Source organism: Dendropsophus ebraccatus, chromosome 7 (assembly GCF_027789765.1).
Source record: "Dendropsophus ebraccatus isolate aDenEbr1 chromosome 7, aDenEbr1.pat, whole genome shotgun sequence".
NCBI lineage: Eukaryota > Metazoa > Chordata > Amphibia > Anura > Hylidae > Dendropsophus > Dendropsophus ebraccatus.
The window spans coordinates 2,790,849-2,816,758 of record NC_091460.1 but is presented as its reverse complement, the minus strand read 5'-3'; the positions used below and the strand labels follow the sequence as shown (position 1 = coordinate 2,816,758).

Genomic DNA, 25,910 nt, shown 5'->3' with positions numbered 1-25,910 from the left:
TGAGGTCATTTGCAGAGCGCAGAGCACGGGAAGCATGGTAGGTGGAGATGAGGGAGGAGATGTATGGGGGGCAGAGTTGTGGAGATGAGGGAGGAGATGTATGGGGGGCAGAGTTGTGGAGATGAGGGAGGAGATGTATGGGGGGCAGAGTTGTGGAGAGCTTTATGGGTGAGGGTGAGGAGTTTGAACTGTGTTCTATATTTAATGGGTAACCAGTGCAGTGACTGGCACAGAAAGGAGATGTCGGTATAGCGGCTGGAGAGGAAGATGAGTCTGGCTGCTGCGTTCAGGATAGACTGTAGAGGGGAGAGCTTAGAGAAAGGAAGACCGATTAGTAGGGAGTTACAGTAGTCAAGACGGGAATGGATCAAGGCGACAGTCAGAGTCTGAGCGGTGTCAGTGGTAAGGAATGGGCGGATTCTAGAGATGTTTTTGAGATGTAGATGACAGGAGCGTGTAAGAGCTTGGATATAGGAAGTAAAGGATAGATCAGAGTCTAGCATAACCCCCAGACATGGAGCCTGATGCACAGGAGTGATGCTAGTACCACAGACTGAGAGGGAGATGTCGGGTTTAGGTTTGTTAGAGGGAGGAAATACAAGAAGTTCCGTTTTAGAGAGATTAAGTTTGAGGAACAGAGAGGTCATAGTGTTAGAGAGAGCAGATAGACAGTCACTTGTATTTTGCAGGAAGGCAGGGGAGATGTTGCGGGAGGAGGTATATAACTGGGTGTCATCAGCATAAAGATGGTATTGGAAACCAAACCTGCTGATGGTCTGTCCGATGGGGGCTGTATAGAGGGAGAAGAGGAGGGGACCCAGGACTGATCCCTGGGGAACACCAACAGAGAGAGGTAAGGGAGAAGAAGTAGAGCCCGAGAAGGATACACTGAAGGAGCGGTCAGAGAGGTAGGAAGAGAACCAAAAGAGAACAGAGTCCTTAAGACCAAGAGAGCTGAGCATGGAGAGGAGAAGCTGGTGGTCCACAGTGTCAAACGCTGCTGAGAGATCCAGGAGAATCAGCAAGGAGTAGCTTCCTTGTGACTTGGCCTTCAGCAGATCGTTTGACACCTTGGTGAGAGCAGTTTCGGTGGAGTGAAGGGGTCGGAAGCCGGACTGTAGAGGGTCAAGAAGAGAGTTATCAGAGAGATAGCGAGTAAGGCGAGAGTAGACAAGACGTTCCAGGAGCTTAGAGATGAAGGGGAGATTGGAGACAGGCCGATAGTTGGCTGCACAGGAGGGGTCTAGAGAAGGTTTTTTCAGTAGCGGGGTGAACACAGAGTGCTTGAATAAGGAGGGAAAGATACCAGAGGAGAGGGAGAGGTTGAATATTTTGGTGAGGTAAGTAGTGACAGCAGGAGAGAGGGACTGGAGGAGGTGCGAGGGAATAGGGTCACTAGGGCAGGTAGTAGGACGAGAGGAGGAGAGGAGCTTGGAGACTTCTTCCTCTGTCACTGGATCAAAAGCAGAGAATGAAGAGAAGGTGGGAGAGGGAATGGGATCTATAGGGCTTTGGGGCTGGGAGGTGATGTCAGAACGGATGTTGTCGATTTTGGTTTTGAAGAAGGAGGCCAGGTCTTCAGCACAGAGGTCAGTGATAGGTGACTGAGCTTTGGGCTTGAGAAGCGAATTAAAGGTGTCGAAAAGGCGTTTTGGGTTTTTTGACAGTGAAGAGATGAGGGAGGTGAAATAATATTGTTTGGCGAGGTGAAGGGCAGAGTAATAAGATTTGAGGGTGAATTTGTAATGAATGAAATCTGCAGAGGTTCTCGATTTCCTCTACAGACGTTCAGCAGTCCTAGAGCACCGCCGAAGAAAGCGAGTTTCCGGGGTGTGCCAGGGCTGCCGGCATCTATGGCGGGGTGTGCGGAGAGTAGGGGGGGCTACAGAGTCTAGGGTCGTTTTCAGGGTGTTGTGGTAGTGTTGTGCGGCCGTGTTTGGGCAGGTGAGGGATGAGATTGGGGACAGTGAGGACTGAAGAGAGTCTATGAGTTGGTGAGTGTCTATACCACGCAGATTTCTATATAAGTGTGGGGTAGGAGTGTCAGGAGGGGGGCGATTGTTTGTAATTGTGAAAGAGAGAAGGTTGTGGTCTGATAACTCTGAGGGATCATTTGTGAAGTTGGAGATGGAAAAGTGGCGGAAGAAGATCAGGTCCAGGGAATTCCCACCCTTGTGTGTGGGAGAGTTTGTTAGCTGAGAGAGGCCGAAAGACGTGGTTAGAGAGAGAAGCTGAGAGGCCTGAGAGGAAATAGGAGTATCAACAGGAATGTTGAAGTCACCCAGGATAAGTGTGGGAACTTCAGCAGATAAGAAATGAGGGAGCCAGGTGGCAAAGTGGTCGAGGAATTGTCGTGGAGAGCCAGGGGGGCGATAGATGACAGCTACTCTAAGGGGGAGTGGGCGGAAGAGTCTGAGGGTGTGAACCTCAAAGGAGGGGAATGAGAGTGAGGGCTCAGGGGGAATGACCTGGAAGGTGCACTGCGGGGAGAGAAGAACACCAACTCCTCCACCGTGCCTACCCTCAGGTCTGGGGGTGTGAGAGAGAAAAAGACATTATACACCTCATGCTGCTATACTGTACAGTAACTTATATATCACATATCCAGCTGCTGTGTTATCAGGGTTATACAGTTACTATACATTATACACCTCATGCTGCTATACTGTACAGTAACTTATATATCACATATCCAGCTGCTGTGTTATACAGTTACTATACATTATGCACCACATGCTGATTGCTATACTGTACAGTAACTTATATACAGTATCACATATCCAGCTGCTGTGTTATCAGGGTTATACAGTTACTGTACATTATATACCCCATGCTGCTATACTGGACAGTAACTTATATATAACATATTCAGCTGCTGTGTTATCAGGGTTATACAGTTACTATACATTATATACCACATGCTGCTATACTGTACAGTAACTTATATATCACATATCCAGCTGCTGTGTTATCAGGGTTATACAGTTACTATACATTATATACCACATGCTGATTGCTATACTGTACAGTAACTTATATATCACATATCCAGCTGCTGTGTTATCAGGGTTATACAGTTACTATACATTATATACCACATGCTGCTATACTGTACAGTAACTTATATATCACATATCCAGCTGCTGTGTTATCAGGGTTATACAGTTACTATACATTATATACCACATGCTGCTATACTGTACAGTAACTTATATATCACATATCCAGCTGCTGCTGTGTTATCAGGGTTATACAGTTACTATACATTATATACCACATGCTGATTGCTATACTGTACAGTAACTTATATACAGTATCACATATCCAGCTGCTGTGTTATCAGGGTTATACAGTTACTATACATTATACACCACATGCTGATTGCTATACTGTACAGTAACTTATATATCACATATCCAGCTGCTGTGTTATCAGGGTTATACAGTTACTATACATTATACACCACATGCTGATTGCTATACTGTACAGTAACATATATCACATATCTAGCTGCTGTGTTATCAGGGTTATACAGTTACTATACATTATACACCTCATGCTGCTATACTGTACAGTAACTTATATATCACATATCCAGCTGCTGTGTTATACAGTTACTATACATTATGCACCACATGCTGATTGCTATACTGTACAGTAACTTATATACAGTATCACATATCCAGCTGCTGTGTTATCAGGGTTATACAGTTACTATACATTATACACCTCATGCTGCTATACTGTACAGTAACTTATATACAGTATCACATATCCAGCTGCTGTGTTATCAGGATTATACAGTTACTATACATTATACACCACATGCTGCTATACTGTACAGTAACTTATATATCACATATCCAGCTGCTGTGTTATCAGGGTTATACAGTTACTATACATTATACACCACATGCTGATTGCTATACTGTACAGTAACTTATATATCACATATCCAGCTGCTGTGTTATCAGGGTTATACAGTTACTATACATTATATACCACATGCTGCTATACTGTACAGTAACTTATATATCACATATCCAGCTGCTGCTGTGTTATCAGGGTTATACAGTTACTATACATTATATACCACATGCTGCTATACTGTACAGTAACTTATATATCACATATCCAGCTGCTGCTGTGTTATCAGGGTTATACAGTTACTATACATTATATACCACAAGCTGATTGCTATACTGGACAGTAACTTATATATCACATATCCAGCTGCTGTGTTATCAGGGTTATACAGTTACTATACATTATATACCACATGCTGCTATACTGTACAGTAACATATATCACATATCCAGCTGCTGTGTTATCAGGGTTATACAGTTACTATACATTATACACCACATGCTGCTATACTGTACAGTAACTTATATATCACATATCCAGCTGCTGTGTTATCAGGGTTATACAGTTACTATACATATACACCACATGCTGCTATACTGTACAGTAACTTATATATCACATATCCAGCTGCTGCTGTGTTATCAGGATTATACAGTTACTATACATTATACACCACATGCTGCTATACTGTACAGTAACTTATATATCACATATCCAGCTGCTGTTTTATCAGGGTTATACAGTTACTATACATTATATACCACATGCTGATTGCTATACTGTACAGTAACTTATATATCACATATCCAGCTGCTGTGTTATCAGGGTTATACAGTTACTATACATTATATACCACATGCTGCTATACTGTACAGTAACTTATATATCACATATCCAGCTGCTGCTGTGTTATCAGGGTTATACAGTTACTATACACTATATACCACATGCTGCTATACTGTACAGTAACTTATATATCACATATCCAGCTGCTGTGTTATCAGGGTTATACAGTTACTATACATTATATACCACATGCTGCTATACTGTACAGTAACTTATATATCACATATCCAGCTGCTGCTGTGTTATCAAATTTTTGCATTTCTATGATTTCTTATGGGAACATTTGCTTTGGTATAAGAGTGATTTGGATTACAAGCGCCATCCTGGAACGGATTATACTTCTAGTCCAAGGCACCACTGTACTTTGTAATAAAGATGTATTTAACAAAAAGTAACAAAAAACATTATTTTAAATCCCTATAAAACCTTTTTCCCGGTTTGTCCCATAGATCAGGGTCCGTGGATTGTAGGTGCTGCCATTACCATACGTTGTTATCGGCCGCACACATCCGGATTACACAAACAGATGGGCGGCTGATAACCATACATTCATCCCCCGCACTATAGATCCAGTCAGCCGAGGAGCAGGCGATAATCATGTGCTCATCTCCGACACGGTTACACGGCCTGATCACCAGCAGGACGTTCATTACCGATAATCGACCCGTGTAACAGCCATCACCTCGTACATCTCCCTGTAAGAAATGATCGCATCCTCAATTGTTTTTTATTCAATACATTTATTTGTATATAAAAATAAGCAGCGATGTGTGACCATGTGTGATAAGAAAAACCCAACATGGAGCCTCCGCTTCTACACTAAGCCCCTCCGGACCCTGGTGTGGGAACACCAGGGACGGGAAACCTTCCGACCTCCAGCTGGGGAAAAAACTACACTTTAGCTGTCCAGGCATAATGGGAATTGTGGTTTTGCAACAGCTGGAGAGTCGAAAGTTCCCTGTCCCTGACGTACAGCCTGGGGGGGGGGGGGGGGGTTACTACTATACTATCATGGGGGGGGGGCGTGGGGTACTATTATACTGTTGTAGCAGGGCTCCTCTGGGGTTAGTATTAACCCCTGGAAGCTCTGGGGTCCTGGATCATCTAACGGCCGTATCTATATGGCGGTATTCTAGTATCTTCATGTAGTCCCCCATGTCTCTGACTCCCCCTGCCCCCTCCAGACATACAGAGGTTAGCTCCACCTGGGATTGGGACCGATGTGACAATATGTACGAAGCTACAGACTATGTCAGTGCAATATAAAAGAATAAAATGTAAAAAAATAAGTAAGAGCAGCTTTCCAGCCTCACAACATTGAGGCTTTGAGTGGTTGTTGGATCTGAACTGATTTCTCCCCCAAAAATAACCTTTATATTGGCTTTGATTCCTCAGTTTCACCTTTAGGTCTAAATCATTTCCTGCGTTCTGAACGTCTTTGTGTCATTTCTCTTGTGAAGTTTCTTATGTTTTCCAAGATTTGATGTACTTGCAAAATATCTTCCACATTCTGAACATGAATACGGCTTCTCTCCGGTGTGAAGTCGCTCGTGTTTGACAAGATTTGATTTACCTGTAAAACGCTTCCCGCATTCTGAACACGAATATGGCTTCTCTCCTGTGTGAATTCTTTTATGCGTTACAAGATTCGTTTTTTTTGCAAAACATTTCCCACATTCTGCACATGAATACGGCTTTGCTCCTGTGTGAGTTCTCTCATGACCAAGAAGATCAGATTTATTTACAAAACATTTTGCACATTCAGGGCATGCATACGGCCTCTCTCCTGTGTGACATTTCTCATGCCTTTTCAGAACTGCTTGATTTGCAAAACATTTCCCGCATTCAGGGCATGGAAACGGCTTCTCTCCTGTATGTTTTCTCACATGTCTAACAAGATCTGATCTATTCACAAAACATTTCCCGCATTCAGAGCATAAATGTGGCTTGTCTCCCGTGTGTCTTTTCTCGTGCTTACTAAGCTCTGATTGAGTTGTGAAGCATTTCCCACATTCTGAACATGGATACGGCTTCTCTCCTCTGTGAGTTCTCTCATGTACATTAAGATGGGACCTCTGTGAAAAGCATTGCTCACACTCTGAACATGAATACGGCTTCTCTGTGTAAACTATTCTGTGTGTAAAACGAACTGATCTTTTTGTGAATAGTTTTTCGGATTCATCACATTGAAGTCTTTTCCGCTTTTTCCGGTCAGTCCTTGTGGTAGCAGTGTGTGAGTGGTCGGGAGGAGGCTCCTTGTGGTCGGCAGGCGGCTCCTCATGGTCGACAGGGAGCTCCTCGTGGTCGGCAGGAGGCTCCTCGTGGTCGGCAGGAGGCTCCTCGTGGTCGGCAGGAGGCTCCTCGTGGTCGGCAGGAGGCTCCTCGTGGTCGGCAGGAGGCTCCTCGTGGTCGGCAGGAGGCTCCTCGTGGTCGGCAGGAGGCTCCTCGTGGTCGGCAGGAGGCTCTTCGTGGTCGGCAGGAGGCTCCTTGTGGTCGGGAGGGTTATAGGATAGATCTCTACTCCCATTAAGATGCAGTCGGGGTTCCTCCCTGAGGTCCTGTATTATAGCCTCATTCTCTGTGTTACCGTTTGATGGTGAGATGACGCTCCCCTCGGAGTTATTGCGATTTTCTGTTAGGAATAAAGGATTCTGTTTTGAACCACAATATAAACAGATTTGGCCCCCTCTAAGGTTATGTTCACACTACAGATTCTGCATGCACTTCCTCGCCTATTCCATAGTGTGAACATACCCTAAATGTGTTCCCTTTTAAAGTGAATGTATCGCCTAAATATGTTTTTACCGATCAGATCCGGATACTGGACCGTGTTATTTTTTTTCCTAATTTTTCTATTTTCTCATTGTAATAATGTAATGAAAACCATATAAAATATTACAGGGGCGGCCATGTTGCCGGAGCTGTTTTGCTACGGGGGTGACCATCTTGCCTGAGCTGTAAAGTTACAGGGGCGGCCATCTTGCCTGAGCTCTTTAATTACAGAGGTGGCCAGTTTGACTAATCTCTTTAATTACAGGAGCGGCCATCTTGTCTGAGCTCTTCTATTACAGGGGCGGCCCCCTCACCTGAGTTTTTTTGTTATGGGAGCGGCCATCTTGCCTGAGCAGTTTTATTACGGGGCAGCCATCTCACCTGAGCTGTTTTGTTACGGGCCGGCCACCTATGTTGTATAGTAGTCAGTATAATGAAGGTCATTCAGCATTCCTAGCATCTTGTATAATGGAGGTCACCCAGCTTTCCCAGAATCTTGTATAGTAGTGAGTATAACGGAGGTCACCCAGCTTTCCCAGCATCTTGTATAGTAGTCAGTATAATGGCTGTCACCCAGCTTTCCTAGCATCTTGCATATTAGTCAGTATAATGGCGGTCACCCAGCTTTCCTTGCATCATGTATAGTAGTCAGTATAATGGAGGTCACCCAGCTTTCCTAGCATCTTGTATAGTAGTCAGTATAATGGAGGTCACCCAGCTTTCCTAGCATCTTGTATAGTAGTCAGTATAATGGAGGTCACCCAGCTTTCCTAGCATCTTGTATAGTAGTCAGTATAATGGAGGTCACCCAGCTTTCCTAGCATCTTGTATAGTAGTCAGTATAATGGAGGTCACCCAGCTTTCCTAGCATCTTGTATAGTAGTCAGTATAATGGAGGTCACCCAGCTTTCCTAGCATCTTGCATAGTAGTCAGTATAATGGAGGTCACCCAGCTTTCCTAGCATCTTGCATAGTAGTCAGTATAACGGAGGTCACCCAGCTTTCCCAGCATCTTGTATAGTAGTCAGTATAACGGAGGTCACCCAGCTTTCCCAGCATCTTGTATAGTAGTCAGTATAATGGCAGTCACCCAGCTTTCCTTGCATCTTGTACAGTAGGCAGTATATGGAGGTTACCCAGCTTTCCTTTGCCTAATCTCTTTAATTACAGGAGCGGCCATCTTGTCTAAGCTCTTCTATTACGGGGGCGGCCATCTCACCTGAGCTGTTTTGTTATGGAGCGGCCATCTTGCCTGAGCTGTTTTGTTACGGGGCGGCCATAGAAAAGTAGGATCTTGGTCGGCAATGAGCCGTTCCTGTCAGAGCTCAACCCTACCGGGCCGCAGTGATGCGCAGTATTATGGTAATTGACATCTCAGACTGGTAGCAGGGCTCCTCTGTGGTTAGTATTAACCCCTGGAAGCTCTGGGTCTGAACAATGAGGTGTGTCTGGTGTAATGGCCGCACCGTCTCCACATCTCAGGGTTATACCTTACAGGGAGCTGGGAAACTAATAGCGGGTCAGAAGACTCTTCCTAAGAAATGCACAAACAGTCACCGCATCATTCCACCATCATTGAAATCTCTAGATTCATGTTAAAGGGGAACTCCAGCAAGAGAACTTTCTTTCAAATCAACTGGTGTCGGAAAGTTATAAAGATTTGTATTTTACATTTATTAAAAAATCTCCAGTCTTCCAGTACTTATCAGCTGCTGTATGTCCTGCAGGAAGTGGTGTATTCTCTGCAGTCTGACACAGTGCTCTCTGCTGCCTCCTCTGTCCATGTCAGGAACTGTCCAGAGCAGCAGCAAATCCCCATAGAAAACCTCTCCTGCTCTGGACAGTTCCTGACATGGACAGAGGGGGCAGCAGAGAGCACTGTGTCAGACTGGAGAGAATATACCACTTCCTGCAGGACATACAGCAGCTGATAAGTATTGGAAGACTAGACATTTTTTTTTTAAATAGAATTACAAATCTCTGGCACCAATTGATTGAAAAAATTTTTTTGTAAACAATCCTTTTAATAAAATAAATGAAGTCTCCCATGAGCAGTATAGAAGATTGCAGGATACATTGTATCAGTATGATGTAAGATTACCGTCATCAGCCAGGATAGCGCTCTCTGCAGCATGGACGCCATCATCCTCCTCCTCCTCCTCCTCCAGCAACATTTCTGTACAGAGAGAAGAGCCGACAATTATATGCTTACCAAGCATGAAGTAATTAAGTATTATTACATTGTCTTCCTGACTGGGGAGAAGCTCTAACATTACATAATCCTATATATATATATATACACTATAGAGCATGGGGGGGGAGACTATAACATTACATAATCCCATATATATATATACGGTACAGCAGGGCCTATAACATGGGAATATTATCCCTGAATCCTCTCTCTTACCTTGTGCTGTGAGGCCGGGCGGCTGATCCTCCATCATGAGCGGCTGCTCCCCCCGGTACAGATCCTTGTGTCCTTCTACATACTCCCACTCCTCCATGGAGAAATAGACGGCCACATCCTGACACCTTATAGGAACCTGACACACACAATGATCACACAGTCATCCCCCCCAGCCTGCTGCCTCCTGGATTACTCTATCATCTCCCAGCATTCCCCAGTGTCACCTCTCCAGTCAGCAGCTCAGTCATCCTGTGGGTGAGTTCTAGGATCTTCTGCTCATGTATCAGTGATGGAGGCTCCGTGATGGGGCCCCGGGCCCTGCTCCGCCCTCCTGACTCCTGGGGGAAGGCCACACCCTCCCCCCATGTCTTCTTCACTATGGTGTAATCCTGGGGATGGAGAGAGACAATGAGGGGACTGAGCCCAGTATTCCTTGCCTCCTCCTCACTACAAAGAGGAGATTGTCCCCCTGTATAGAGCTCTAGTGAGGAGGAGGAGGAGGAGACACATCTGGACTACTGGGGTCAGTGCTGGAGACCACCGCACCTACAAAGAGGAGACCAGATCCAGACGATAGAGCGGGGGAGGGAGGGAGGGGCCAAAGAGCCCAGACAACAATGGTGGAAATCTAGAGAAGTTACCTCTCCGGTCAGCAGGCGGATGATCTCCAAGGTGACGTGTAATATTCTCTTACTGATCTCATTCCTGTCCTTCTCCATCATATAGAAGGGTATAAGGTCCTGGCAGTGCAGTGTGTGGGGAGCCCCGCCCACTCCTGTCACATGATCACAGGTCCTTCACCACAATCTCTTCTCTCCTGCACTGCTGAGCTCCGCCCCCACATGTACTGGTCACATGACTGTGACATCATCACAGGTCCTACACCTCCAGCATCTACCAGATACAGAGCAGCTCCTGGTCGGGCAGTCACTGCTGTTGTGTTGTGTGTGGAGATCTCTGCTCCTCAGTGTGTGACCCCAGCAGTAAGGTAAGCTTACAGGAGGAGGGGTGTTACATTGTGTTACTATCAGTGTGACCCCAGCAGTAAGGTAAGCTTACAGGAGGAGGGGTGTTACATTGTGTTACTATCAGTGTGTGACCCCAGCAGTAAGGTAAGCTTACAGGAGGAGGGATGTTACATTGTGTTACTATCAGTGTGTGACCCCAGCAGTAAGGTAAGCTTACAGGAGAAGGGGTGTTACATTGTGTTACTATCAGTGTGTGACCCCCCCAGCAGTAAGGTAAGCTTACAGGAGGAGGGATGTTACATTGTGTTACTATCAGTGTGTGACCCCAGCAGTAAGGTAAGCTTACAGGAGAAGGGGTGTTACATTGTGTTACTATCAGTGTGTGACCCCCCCAGCAGTAAGGTAAGCTTACAGGAGGAGGGATGTTACATTGTGTTACTATCAGTGTGTGACCCCAGTAGTAAGGTAAGCTTACAGGAGGAGGGATGTTACATTGTGTTACTATCAGTGTGACCCCAGCAGTAAGGTAAGCTTACAGGAGGAGGGATGTTACATTGTGTTACTATCAGTGTGTGACCCCCCAGCAGTAAGGTAAGCTTACAGGAGGAGGGATGTTACATTGTGTTACTATCAGTGTGTGACCCCAGTAGTAAGGTAAGCTTACAGGAGGAGGGGTGTTACATTGTGTTACTATCAGTGTGACCCCAGCAGTAAGGTAAGCTTACAGGAGGAGGGATGTTACATTGTGTTACTATCAGTGTGTGACCCCCCCCAGCAGTAGGTAAGCTTACAGGAGGAGGGATGTTACATTGTGTTACTATCAGTGTGTGACCCCAGTAGTAAGGTAAGCTTACAGGAGGAGGGGTGTTACATTGTGTTACTATCAGTGTGTGACCCCCCAGCAGTAAGGTAAGCTTACAGGAGGAGGGATGTTACATTGTGTTACTATCAGTGTGTGACCCCAGCAGTAAGGTAAGCTTACAGGAGGAGGGATGTTACATTGTGTTACTATCAGTGTGTGACCCCCCAGCAGTAAGGTAAGCTTACAGGAGGAGGGATGTTACATTGTGTTACTATCAGTGTGTGACCCCCCCAGCAGTAAGGTAAGCTTACAGGAGGAGGGATGTTACATTGTGTTACTATCAGTGTGACCCCAGCAGTAAGGTAAGCTTACAGGAGGAGGGATGTTACATTGTGTTACTATCAGTGTGTGACCCCAGCAGTAAGGTAAGCTTACAGGAGGAGGGGTGTTACATTGTGTTACTATCAGTGTGACCCCCCAGCAGTAAGGTAAGCTTACAGGAGGAGGGATGTTACATTGTGTTACTATCAGTGTGTGACCCCAGCAGTAAGGTAAGCTTACAGGAGGAGGGATGTTACATTGTGTTACTATCAGTGTGTGACCCCCCAGCAGTAAGGTAAGCTTACAGGAGGAGGGATGTTACATTGTGTTACTATCAGTGTGTGACCCCCCCAGCAGTAAGGTAAGCTTACAGGAGGAGGGATGTTACATTGTGTTACTATCAGTGTGACCCCAGCAGTAAGGTAAGCTTACAGGAGGAGGGATGTTACATTGTGTTACTATCAGTGTGACCCCCCCAGCAGTAAGGTAAGCTTACAGGAGGAGGGGTGTTACATTGTGTTACTATCAGTGTGACCCCAGCAGTAAGGTAAGCTTACAGGAGGAGGGATGTTACATTGTGTTACTATCAGTGTGTGACCCCCCCAGCAGTAAGGTAAGCTTACAGGAGGAGGGATGTTACATTGTGTTACTATCAGTGTGACCCCAGCAGTAAGGTAAGCTTACAGGAGGAGGGATGTTACATTGTGTTACTATCAGTGTGTGACCCCAGCAGTAAGGTAAGCTTACAGGAGGAGGGATGTTACATTGTGTTACTATCAGTGTGTGACCCCCCAGCAGTAAGGTAAGCTTACAGGAGGAGGGATGTTACATTGTGTTACTATCAGAGTGTGACCCCCCCAGCAGTAAGGTAAGCTTACAGGAGGAGGGATGTTACATTGTGTTACTATCAGTGTGACCCCAGCAGTAAGGTAAGCTTACAGGAGGAGGGATGTTACATTGTGTTACTATCAGTGTGACCCCCCCCAGCAGTAAGGTAAGCTTACAGGAGGAGGGGTGTTACATTGTGTTACTATCAGTGTGACCCCAGCAGTAAGGTAAGCTTACAGGAGGAGGGATGTTACATTGTGTTACTATCAGTGTGTGACCCCAGCAGTAAGGTAAGCTTACAGGAGGAGGGATGTTACATTGTGTTACTATCAGTGTGTGACCCCAGCAGTACGGTAAGCTTACAGGAGGAGGGATGTTACATTGTGTTACTATCAGTGTGACCCCAGCAGTAAGGTAAGCTTACAGGAGGAGGGATGTTACATTGTGTTACTATCAGTGTGTGACCCCAGCAGTAAGGTAAGCTTACAGGAGGAGGGATGTTACATTGTGTTACTATCAGTGTGACCCCCCCAGCAGTAAGGTAAGCTTACAGGAGGAGGGATGTTACATTGTGTTACTATCAGTGTGACCCCCCCAGCAGTAAGGTAAGCTTACAGGGGGAGGGGTGTTACATTGTGTTACTATCAGTGTGTGACCCCAGCAGTAAGGTAAGCTTACAGGAGGAGGGGTGTTACATTGTGTTACTATCAGTGTGACCCCAGCAGTAAGGTAAGGTTACAGGAGGAGGGATGTTACATTGTGTTACTATCAGTGTGTGACCCCAGCAGTAAGGTAAGCTTACAGGAGGAGGGATGTTACATTGTGTTACTATCAGTGTGACCCCAGCAGTAAGGTAAGCTTACAGGAGGAGGGGTGTTACATTGTGTTACTATCAGTGTGTGACCCCCCAGCAGTAAGGTAAGCTTACAGGAGGAGGGATGTTACATTGTGTTACTATCAGTGTGACCCCCCCAGCAGTAAGGTAAGCTTACAGGAGGAGGGATGTTACATTGTGTTACTATCAGTGTGTGACCCCAGCAGCAAGGTAAGCTTACAGGAGGAGGGATGTTACATTGTGTTACTATCAGTGTGACCCCCCCCCCCCCAGCAGTAAGGTAAGCTTACAGGGGGAGGGGTGTTACATTGTGTTACTATCAGTGTGTGACCCCCCCAGCAGTAAGGTAAGCTTACAGGAGGAGGGATGTTACATTGTGTTACTATCAGTGTGTGACCCCAGCAGTAAGGTAAGCTTACAGGAGGAGGGGTGTTACATTGTGTTACTATCAGTGTGACCCCCCCCCCCCCCAGCAGTAAGGTAAGCTTACAGGAGGAGGGGTGTTACATTGTGTTACTATCAGTGTGACCCCAGCAGTAAGGTAAGCTTACAGGAGGAGGGATGTTACATTGTGTTACTATCAGTGTGTGACCCCCCCAGCAGTAAGGTAAGCTTACAGGAGGAGGGGTGTTACATTGTGTTACTATCAGTGTGACCCCAGCAGTAAGGTAAGCTTACAGGAGGAGGGGTGTTACATTGTGTTACTATCAGTGTGACCCCCCAGCAGTAAGGTAAGCTTACAGGAGGAGGGATGTTACATTGTGTTACTATCAGTGTGTGACCCCAGCAGTAAGGTAAGCTTACAGGAGGAGGGATGTTACATTGTGTTACTATCAGTGTGTGACCCCAGCAGTAAGGTAAGCTTACAGGAGGAGGGATGTTACATTGTGTTACTATCAGTGTGACCCCCCCAGCAGTAAGGTAAGCTTACAGGAGGAGGGATGTTACATTGTGTTACTATCAGTGTGTGACCCCCCCCCCCCCCCCCCAGCAGTAAGGTAAGCTTACAGGAGGAGGGATGTTACATTGTGTTACTATCAGTGTGTGACCCCCCCCCCCCAGCAGTAAGGTAAGCTTACAGGCGGAGGGATGTTACATTGTGTTACTATCAGTGTGACCCCAGCAGTAAGGTAAGCTTACAGGAGGAGGGATGTTACATTGTGTTACTATCAGTGTGACCCCCCCAGCAGTAAGGTAAGCTTACAGGAGGAGGGGTGTTACATTGTGTTACTATCAGTGTGTGACCCCAGCAGTAAGGTAAGCTTACAGGAGGAGGGATGTTACATTGTGTTACTATCAGTGTGTGACCCCCCCCCCAGCAGTAAGGTAAGCTTACAGGAGGAGGGGTGTTACATTGTGTTACTATCAGTGTGTGACCCCCCAGCAGTAAGGTAAGCTTACAGGAGGAGGGATGTTACATTGTGTTACTATCAGTGTGTGACCCCAGCAGTAAGGTAAGCTTACAGGAGGAGGGATGTTACGTTGTGTTACTATCAGTGTGTGACCCCAGCAGTAAGGTAAGCTTACAGGAGGAGGGATGTTACATTGTGTTACTATCAGTGTGTGACCCCAGCAGTAAGGTAAGCTTACAGGAGGAGGGATGTTACATTGTGTTACTATCAGTGTGACCCCCCAGCAGTAAGGTAAGCTTACAGGAGGAGGGATGTTACATTGTGTTACTATCAGTGTGACCCCCCCAGCAGTAAGGTAAGCTTACAGGAGGAGGGATGTTACATTGTGTTACTATCAGTGTGTGACCCCAGCAGTAAGGTAAGCTTACAGGAGGAGGGATGTTACATTGTGTTACTATCAGTGTGTGACCCCAGCAGTAAGGTAAGCTTACAGGAGGAGGAATGTTACATATGCTGTGGCCCCTGTATGGTTTGGGGCCCCTGGCTGTGACATAAAGGCCCCGGCAGGACTAGCCCCTCCTTGTATTCCAGTTGTCTCCTCTTCTCCTCCAGACGCTCCTCCTCCTGAATGACCCCCCCAAGGATGGAGAAGGACAGGAATGAGATCAGTAAGAGAATATTACACGTCACCTTGGAGATCATCCGCCTGCTGACCGGAGAGGTAACTTCTCTAGATTTCCACCATTGTTGTCTGGGCTCTTTGGCCCCTCCCTCCCTCCCCCGCTCTATGTTCTGGATCTGGTCTCCTCTTTGTAGGTGCGGTGGTCTCCAGCACTGACCCCAGTAGTCCAGATGTGTCTCCTCCTCCTCCTCACTAGAGCTCTATACAGGGGGACAATCTCCTCTTTGTAGTGAGGAGGAGGCAGGAATACTGGGCTCAGTCCCCTCATTGTCTCTCTCCATCCCCAGGATTACACCATAGTGAAGAAGACATGGGGGGAGGGTGTGGCCTTCCCCAGGAGTCAGGAGGGCGGAGCAGGGCCCGGGGCCCCATCACGGAGCCTCCATCACTGATACATGAGCAGAAGATCCTAGAACTCACCCACAGGATGACTGAGCTGCTGACTGGAGAGGTGACACTGGGGAATGCTGGGAGATGATAGAGTAATCCAGGAGGCAGCAGGCTGGGGGGGATGACTGTGTGATCATTGTGTGTGTCAGGTTCCTATAAGGTGTCAGGATGTGGCCGTCTATTTCTCCATGGAGGAGTGGGAGTATGTAGAAGGACACAAGGATCTGTACCGGGGGGAGCAGCCGCTCATGATGGAGGATCAGCCGCCCGGCCTCACAGCACAAGGTAAGAGGAGACCTTCCTGATTCTAGAGAGCAGGGGGGAGGGGCCCCTAGATCATCATCCTCCTTCTCCCATCCTCCTCCTCCCATCCTCCTCCTCCCCCCATCCCCCTCCCATCCTCATCCTATCCTCCTCCTCCTCCTGATGACATGTAGCAGTGTATAATGGATTGTCTCCCTGTGTGTTCCCTACAGATGGAGGCAGTGACAGGAATCCACCAGAGAGGTGTCCCCGTCCTCTGTATTCCCAGGACTGTCCAGAGGGAAATGTCCCAGCAGACAATCAGCAGGTAGATGAGGCTGATGCTATAGCACTATATCTCTATAGCGCCCCCCGGTGCTGGTGGTTGTTGCTCCTGCACTCATAGATGTGATGAGGCTGATAGATACATGTTGCTGGTTTCTTATGTTGATGTGTTAGATTTTCCCTCCTGTCTGCTGGATTGTACTGAATTGTTCTATATGTCCCATCAGGGGGGAGATCAGGTGACTAATATTAAAGTGGAGGATGAAGCAGAAGAAGAGAGGATGAGGGGCGATCCCCCGTGTATGAGTGAGGTGAAGGAGGAGGAGACGCCGGCAGCTGCTATACCAGGTAGGGGAGGATGGAGTTACACAGGGATATGGAGAGGAAACTGAGCTGAGACTTCCTGTTCTGTCTGTGATGATAAGGAGGAGGCGGTTGCTGGAGTTCATTGTGTCTGTCGCCATGAGACTTGCCATAATGTATATCACTATATCTTGTTAAAGGAGAAGTCCGGCCAAAATTTATTTTTTATATGTTATTACTTATGGAAAGTTATACAATTTTCTAATGTACATTAATTAAGGGAAATGCTCATATACTGCTATTTCCCTTAATTTAGTGTATCAGGAAGTGTTACAATTATCTCTGAAGCAGTGACGTCACGACGAACGGTGTAATTCCTATGGAGTGTCCAGCAGGGGGCGCTCTATATATAGAAGTCAATGAGTACCATTGACTTCTATATATATATAGTGCGCCCCTGCTGGACACTTCATTGGAATTACAATGGATGTGTATGTAATGTAACGTTATGCACTGTACTTTGCGATTTTTACATTTATGGAATACTTTGGGGAGTACGTGTCCTTGCTCCCCAAAGTATCCCATAAATGTATTCAATAAATACATTTGCTGGGCACCGAGCAGGGAGGGAGAGAGGTGCCATCTACCTCCCCCCTCCTTGCTCGGTGCTGGGAACATATACAAAGTACTACTCCCCCATTATCTGCAGATAATGGGGGAGTAGTACCTGTGCTATCTTATCGCCGCCTGCGCCGCCGCCGCTCACAGAAGTGCCCCCTCCTCCTCCCGGCTTGAAACACTATGGTCGCGCTGAATCCCCGCCCCCTGCGCCGCTGACTCCCCGCCGCCACTCACACTATCCGGCCGGCCGCGTCAGCCCTCACCCACCCCGGCTGGGGACACCAGGAAGCACCAGTCAGGGAGTCAGCGCGATCATAGTGTTTCAAGCCGGGAGGAGGAGGGGGCACTTCTGTGAGCGGCGGCGGCGGAGCGGTACCTCTATGAGCGGCGGTGGCGCGGGCGGCGATAAGATAGCACAGGTACTACTCCCCCATTATCTGCAGATAATGGGGGAGTAGTACTTTGTATATGTTCCCAGCACCGAGCAGGGAGGGGGGAGGTAGATGGCGCCTCTCTCCCTCTCTGCTCGGTGCCCTGCAAATGTATTTATTGAATACATTTATGGGATACTTTGGGGAGCAAGGACACTTGCTCCCCAAAGTATTCCATAAATGTATTCAATTGCAAAGTACAGTGCATTACATTACATTACATACACATCTATTGTAATTCCAATGGAGTGTCCAGCAGGGGCGCACTATATATATAGAATCAATGGTACTCATTTACTTCTATATATAGAGCGCTCCCTGCTGGACACTCCGTAGGATTTACACCGTTCGTCGTGACGTCACTGGTTCTGAGAAAATTCTAACACTTCCTGATACACTAAATTAAGGGGAATAGCAGTATATGAGCATTTCCCATAATTAATGTACATTAGAAAATTGTATAACTTTCCATAAGTAATAACATATCAAAAATAAATTTTGGCCGGACTTCTCCTTTAAAGCGGTGAGGCCTCAGTAGTCAGATACCGTGGATATTATCTTGTTTGTCAAGACAGTTTTAAAAACAGCTCAAATAACTGGAACAAATCCCTCATCCTGAGCTCCTGTGTGTATCCAGAAGTAACGTTATATTCCTCTACTTTGTGGTTTATGAAATAAAAATAACAAAATTCATATTTACTCCTCACAGAAAATCCCAGTAATATCTCGGAGGAGAACATCGTACTGTGGCTGAATTATAAAGAAGAGGATGAAGGTGCGGAGCAGCACTCCTCAGGAGAAGCCCTCCTCCCCCTTACTGTACATCCAGGACGTCACACTACAGACCTATCATATAATCCTCCTGACCATGAGGAACCTTCTCCTGACCGCTCACACACTGCGACCACAGGGACAGAGCACAGAGGAGGGGAGAAAAGGTTTCAATGTGATGTATGTGGAAAACGGTTTGTAAGAAATTCAGGTCTTTTTACACACAAAAAAATTCACACAGGAGAGAGGCCGTATTCGTGTTCAGAATGTGGAAAATGTTTTATCAGCAAATCAAATCTTGTTATACATGAGAGATGTCACACAGGGGAGAAGCCGTATTCATGTTCAGAATGTGGAAAAACCTTTATAAGTAAATTAAATCTTGTTACACATGAAAGAAGTCACACAGAAGAGAAGCACGTCTGTTTACAGTGTGGGAAATGCTTCACATATAAGTCACAGCTTGTTAAACATGAGCACAGTCACGAAGGAGAGAGGCTATACTCATGTTCAGAATGTGGTAAATGTTTTATCAACAAATCAAATCTTGTTATACATGAGAGAATGCACACAGGAGAGAAGCCATATTCATGCTCTGAATGTGGGAAATGTTTTACTTATAAATCAAGTCTTACTTCACATGAACAGCTTCACACGGGAGTGAAGCCATATTCATGTTCAGAGTGTGGGAAACATTTTACAGATAAATCACATCTTGTTAGGCATGAGAGAGTTCACATGGGAGTAAAGCCGTATTCATGTTCAGAATGTGAGAAGTGTTTTAGAAATAAATCACATCTTATCACACATGAGAGAATTCACACAGGCGAGAAGCCATATTCATGTTCCGAGTGTAACAGATGTTTCGTAAATAAATCAGATCTTTTTATACATGAAAGAAATCACACAGGGGAGAGGCCATTTTCATGTTTAGAATGTGGGAAATGTTTTACTAATCAATCAAACCTTTTGCGACATGAGGTTATTCACACAGGAGCAAAGCCGTTTTCATGTTCAGAATGTGGAAAAAGTTTTAGAAGTCAATCAAATCTTGGTAGACATCAGAGCATTCACACAGGAGAGAAGCCATACTCTTGTTCTGAATGCGGGAAAAGTTTTGTTAGCAAAGCAGACTTTCGTATTCATGAAAGAAATCACACAGGAGAGAAGCCGTATTCATGTTCAAAATGTGGGAAATGTTTTACAAAACACTCAACCCAAGTTAGACATGAGAGAAGTCACACAGGGGAGAAGCTGTCACGAGTCTTGCATGTAGAACAGTTTACAATTAATTCAGAGGGTCCTTGATATATATGATAATCGCAATAAAAAGTGATTGTTCTGTGTAACTGAACTAATATAGCTTGGTAGTGTCATTCGCGAGCCGTAGCCCAGTAACCAGCATAGCTGCTTCGTGTCTTCTCTGCTCATCTCCTTCTTGCAGATCGCTCGTTTTAGCTATTGAACTACAATTAAATAAATAAATAGATTAAATAAATAAATTAAATCTTCCGCTTTACAAAGAGTTTCATGTAATGTTTGTGTAACATCTCTTTGCTGTGATGTAATAAATCATGTTGGAATTATTTTGGAGTATTGAAGTACTGTGGAGTATTTACTACTTATCTACACTGGTTACCGTCTAGACCTGACCTGCTGGCACCCAGATATAGGAGATGGAGAACGGCCAATGATATACCCATCAACAAGTAGGGGAGTAGAATAGAGCCCAGTAACTACAGGCCAGTTAGCCTGACGTGTAGTAGAGAAGAGCCCAGTAACTACAGGCCAGTTAGCCTGACGTGTAGTAGAGAAGAGCCCAGTAACTACAGGCCAGTTAGCCTGACGTGTAGTAGAGAAGAGCCCAGTAACTACAGGCCAGTGAGCCTGACATCTGTAGTAGTAAAAATGATGGAAACTCTTCAAAAAAAGAAGGTAATGGATTACCTAGGAATCAACAATTTGATGGATCAAAATCCGCATGGCTTTACTGAGGGCTGATCATATCAGACTAATCATGTCATATAGTCCTGGATGAAGATGGTATCGGGGATATCGCCTATCTGGACTTCAGTAAAGACTGTGATACAGGTCCCCATAATGAGCTGATAGAAAAGTTACCATTAATCCCGGGACAGGTCAGTGGATTTGTGGTTAGTGAAGGATAGATATCAGAGAGGTGATGGTGTATCTTCTGAGCAGAGACTGGTTACATGTGACGGCCACAAGGGTCTGTTATGGATCTTATTTATTTATTTTTTTTATATAACTAATTCTTATAAAAGTTTTTATTCTGTTTTTCCTCCTCTCCCCTGACAGATTGTGTTTTTTGTCCTTCCTAGCGACCTCAGGAACCTCTCCATTTTGTTAGCTCCCAGCTCCTGGGATGGAGTAGACCCTATGCCCCTCACACCCGATTTCCTCCTCACTACTGGTACATCTTCATCATCAGCTATGGGATCCTATTCTGACTCAATAACCTGGCATTTCCTATCGTCCTAATTGACAGCACAACAGATGGGGTGTCTCCGCCCCTGTGAACCCATGGACAAGGGAATATTTTAATGAGTTAAAATTAAAAACTCCACCCCCTCTAGTATAACTAGTCCCCTCATGCATCTGCCCCCTGAGGGTTTTTTTTTTCTTGTCCTGTAATCCATGGATTTGGGTGCACAGCTTCTTTTTAGCTGTACTCAGGATTAGCAAACAACTCTGGTGGGGGGGAGACTGTCGGTTTCGGCGTGTCCCTCCCACATGTTTACTCTCCCAGGTGTGACTTACTAGTTCAGCTGGGATGCTTTTCCTTTACAGGTCTGATGTTAGGCCGGGCGCACCGCGCGATTTGCTGTAGCGGCAGCGCCATCTTCATTGTGCCATATGGCGGAAGTGACGTCACAGGGTCAGAGGACGACTTCCGGTTTCTCCGTTACCCGGAACGGAGGCCTCCCTGGCACATCGCAGGCAGCGCGAGGTGCAGGACTGCACGGGACAGGTATGAGGAAACCGGGTGCTTTACTAGGGAGGTGCTGTTTGGCGTTCTGAGTTGCTGTATTGCATGCTGTGCCACAGCTTTCAATTGCTGAATCCTTATTCTGGTGAAAGTTTAGCAGAGGAAACTCTACAAGCAAGGTAAATGACACTCTGATGAACACGCTGGGGATATTCTTGACAGTATATTTTAATGCTACATATGTATTATAGATGTCTTCCTTGGAATCTGGCAGAGGTTCTCTTGGACGCAAAACCACTTCAAAAAACAAGAATTTATCCTGTATCCAGTGTGTTAAGTCGAGGTTTATACCTCGCAGTTGAATACCAATAGGGTCTATAGGTAGCAGCAATGTAATGTGTTTTTACCCCTTCCGGATGGTGGTGATTCAATGTTGTGCCAGGACCGTCGCAGCAACTTACCAAGCAGGGATGAACCCTCTATTCAAGATGTAGTCTTGGTGAAGGACTTCATTCAGCAGTCCATTGGAGAGTTGAAGGACTCCCTGAGGGGTAGACCAGCTGAAAATGCAGAAGCACCATCCACCTCCAGGGGCAGAGCTTTCTATCTGAAGGACAAAGTTATGGAAATGATCCGGGCAGAATGGAGGAAGCCAGAGAGATCGGCGGTCGTTAGTAAAAGATTCAAGATGATGTATAATGTAAGGGAGGAGCAGACCAAGGACTAGATAGCTCCACCAAAAGTAGATGTGGCCATAGCAAAGCTTTCAAAACGCACCATAGTACCGGCGGAGAATGGGTCCAGTTTAAAGGACCAAATGGACAGAAGAGTAGAAGTGGCCTTAAAGAGATCATACTCAGCCGCTGCTGCTCAGACGTCGGTTCCTTTGAGGTAGTAGGTCACTAAGGAGGTGGCTAGCTAAGTCTCAAGAAGACATAGAGAAGGGAGTAAAGAGAGATGACATTCTCTCACAATTTAAGAATTGCCTCATCCCAACAGATTAGGTTGGCATCCAGAACAATGGCCCTTTCTACCTCAGGTAGAAGGGCTTTATGGTTAAAGCCTTGGACAGGTGATAACCCATCCAAGTACCATCTCTGCAACCTTGAGTATCCCCCTGGGAGGTTGTTTGGGGCAGAGTTGGACTCCCTTATGGAGGAGTTGTCGGATAAGAAGGGGAAGTCCCTTCCTCAATTACCTACAGCTAGGGGGCAGTTTAAAAGAGGGAGATCCCCACAGAGGGGAAGGCAATCCAGGTATTCCAATAGAGATAGAGGTAGAGGCACCTTTTCCCGTAGAAGAGGCACCTCCAGACAGGTGGCAAAGGAGGGCATAAAGAAGCCTGATTTTTGACTACGAAAAGATTCCAGTAGGCGGCGGCTTACAAATTTTTGGGAAGCCTGGGCATCTACAATTCAGGATCCCTGGGTTATAAATACTATCCGGTATGGATATTCTCTTCAGTTAGAACCCCTTCCCTTAGGAAGGTTTTTAATTTCAAAAGGACTAGATGGCGACAGAAGAGAAATTCTGGAGCAGCAAGTCCTACATTTAATTTCTATAGCTGCCCTGGAGGAAGTTCCTCTTCTAGAAAGCCGAAAGGGAGTATATTCCCCTATCTTTTTGGTTCCGAAGCCGTCCAGAAAATGGAGGCTGATAATAGACCTCCGGTACCTAAATCAGTTTATTATCACCAAAAGGTTTCGTATGGAAACCATAAAATCAGTAAAATCCATAATTCTTCCAGGAGATTTCCTGGCGTCCCTGGACCTCCAAGACGCATATTTCCAGGTGCCCATTCTCCCACCTAATACCTGAGGATTGCCTTGCCACTACAAGGACAGGGCAAACATCTACAGTTCAAGGTGTTGCGCCTTTCGTCTTTACCAAGATAGTCTCATCAGTGGTGGCGGTACTGAGACTTCAGGGGATAAGGATAGTCCCTTATCTAGACCATTGGCTCATTATGGCACCAACAGCCAACCTCCTAAGCACGCAAACCAACATAGTTTTAGATTTCCTCCATCAGCTAGGCTGGGTGGTAAATCGAAACAAGTCAGACTTAGTGCCTGCAACGGTCAAAGCTTTCCTGTGATTCGTAGTAGATACGACCCAGATGAAGCTCTTTCTCTCTCCTCAGAGGATGAACAAGATCCAGCAGGGCTGTCAATTTCTAACTCCTCCATGCCAGGTGTCTTTACAGACCCTAATGAAGTTATTAAGACACCTTTTGTCAACAGTAGAAGCAGTGCCGTGGGCGCTGTGGCATCTAAGAAGGCTTCAGCAGGAAACTCTCAAAAGTGTAGAACAGGGATCTGGCCACACTAGACAATATACATGTCCTGACTGTGAACACAAGACTGTCTCTCGGATGGTGGCGGAAGGTGAAGGATGGAATGGATCTTCGAGATCCGATCTACGAAATCCTAACTACATACACTTCCGGGACAGGTTGGGGAGCCCATCTTCGGCAAATGAAAGTTTCAGGCTCCTGGTTACGAGAAGAAAGAGAGTTCTCCTCAAACATAAGGGAGTTAAGAGCCATCTTCAAGGCACTAACTCATTTCGAGCACATACTTTATCGAAAGGCGGTAAAAGTACGTTCAGACAACATTGCGTGCGTTTGTTACATCAACAACCTGAGAGAAGTGGAGAGGATCTTCGTATGGGCAGAAGGGAGGATAACGAGATTATCTGCAGTCCATATCAAAGGCTCGCACAATGTGATAGCGGACCGGCTGAGCCGGGGACTCACTGTGCCGGGGGAGTGGTCACTGAATGAAGCAGTGTTCAGATCGTGGATCGGTGGGGTCTGCCACAAGTGGACCTCATGGCAACCAGGCAGAATTCCAAAATCAACAGGTTCTGTTCCCTTCACAGGGAGGACAGTCCAATGGCAGTGGATGCCCTGTCAATCACCTGGGACTTCCAGCCAGTGTATGTGTTTCCTCCGATCCCCCTAATACCCAGGGTATTAACCAAAATTCGTCAGGACCAGACGAATGTCATAGCAATCATCCCCTTCTGGCCAAAGAGATGCTGGTTTCCACATCTCCTGAACATACTGGAAATTACCAGTGAGGAGGGACCTAGTGTCCCAGGGCAATGGATCTTATTTATTTATTTTTTTTATATAACTAATTCTTATAAAAGTTTTTATTCTGTTTTTCCTCCTCTCCCCTGACAGATTGTGTTTTTTGTCCTTCCTAGCGACCTCAGGAACCTCTCCATTTTGTTAGCTCCCAGCTCCTGGGATGGAGTAGACCCTATGCCCCTCACACCCGATTTCCTCCTCACTACTGGTACATCTTCATCATCAGCTATGGGATCCTATTCTGACTCAATAACCTGGCATTTCCTATCGTCCTAATTGACAGCACAACAGATGGGGTGTCTCCGCCCCTGTGAACCCATGGACAAGGGAATATTTTAATGAGTTAAAATTAAAAACTCCACCCCCTCTAGTATAACTAGTCCCCTCATGCATCTGCCCCCTGAGGGTTTTTTTTTTTCTTGTCCTGTAATCCATGGATTTGGGTGCACAGCTTCTTTTAGCTGTACTCAGGATTAGCAAACAACTCTGGTGGGGGGGAGACTGTCGGTTTCGGCGTGTCCCTCCCACATGTTTACTCTCCCAGGTGTGACTTACTAGTTCAGCTGGGATGCTTTTCCTTTACAGGTCTGATGTTAGGCGGGCGCACCGCGCGATTTGCTGTAGCGGCAGCGCCATCTTCATTGTGCCATATGGGCGGAAGTGACGTCACAGGGTCAGAGGACGACTTCCGGTTTCTCCGTTACCCGGAACGGAGGCCTCCCTGGCACATCGCAGGCAGCGCGAGGTGCAGGACTGCACGGGACAGGTATGAGGAACCGGGTGCTTTACTAGGGAGGTGCTGTTTGGCGTTCTGAGTTGCTGTATTGCATGCTGTGCCACAGCTTTCAATTGCTGAATCCTTATTCTGGTGAAAGTTTAGCAGAGGAAACTCTACAAGCAAGGTAAATGACACTCTGATGAACACGCTGGGGATATTCTTGACAGTATATTTAATGCTACATATGTATTATAGATGTCTTCCTTGGAATCTGGCAGAGGTTCTCTTGGACGCAAAACCACTTCAAAAAACAAGAATTTATCCTGTATCCAGTGTGTTAAGTCGAGGTTTATACCTCGCAGTTGAATACCAATAGGGTCTATAGGTAGCAGCAATGTAATGTGTTTTTACCCCTTCCGGA

General features: G+C 46.1%; 3 protein-coding genes across 3 annotated transcripts in view; 2 read left to right on the top strand and 1 right to left on the bottom strand.

Moving 5' to 3' along the window:
- Positions 1-25,910, top strand: part of LOC138797152 (zinc finger protein 84-like) — an 863,099-nt gene that overhangs the window by 204,149 nt on the left and 633,040 nt on the right. The gene's annotated exons all lie outside the window — the stretch shown is intronic.
- On the bottom strand, positions 5,487-10,283 carry LOC138797167 (zinc finger protein 773-like). Its single transcript, XM_069976996.1, has 4 exons — positions 10,120-10,283; positions 9,896-10,031; positions 9,587-9,661; positions 5,487-7,345 (listed from the first exon to the last, which is right to left on the bottom strand). Exons 1-4 carry the CDS (start codon positions 10,141-10,143, stop codon positions 6,123-6,125), a joined length of 1,458 nt encoding a protein of 485 aa, XP_069833097.1. The 5' UTR covers positions 10,144-10,283; the 3' UTR covers positions 5,487-6,122.
- LOC138797122 (zinc finger protein 585A-like) overlaps positions 16,828-25,910 on the top strand; it is a 59,602-nt gene continuing 50,519 nt past the window's right edge. The window contains exon 1 of the mRNA XM_069976921.1: positions 16,828-16,949. Within this exon, the coding sequence (XP_069833022.1) occupies positions 16,883-16,949 (67 nt within the window). The 5' untranslated portion in view covers positions 16,828-16,882. The remainder of the gene's footprint in view (positions 16,950-25,910) is intronic.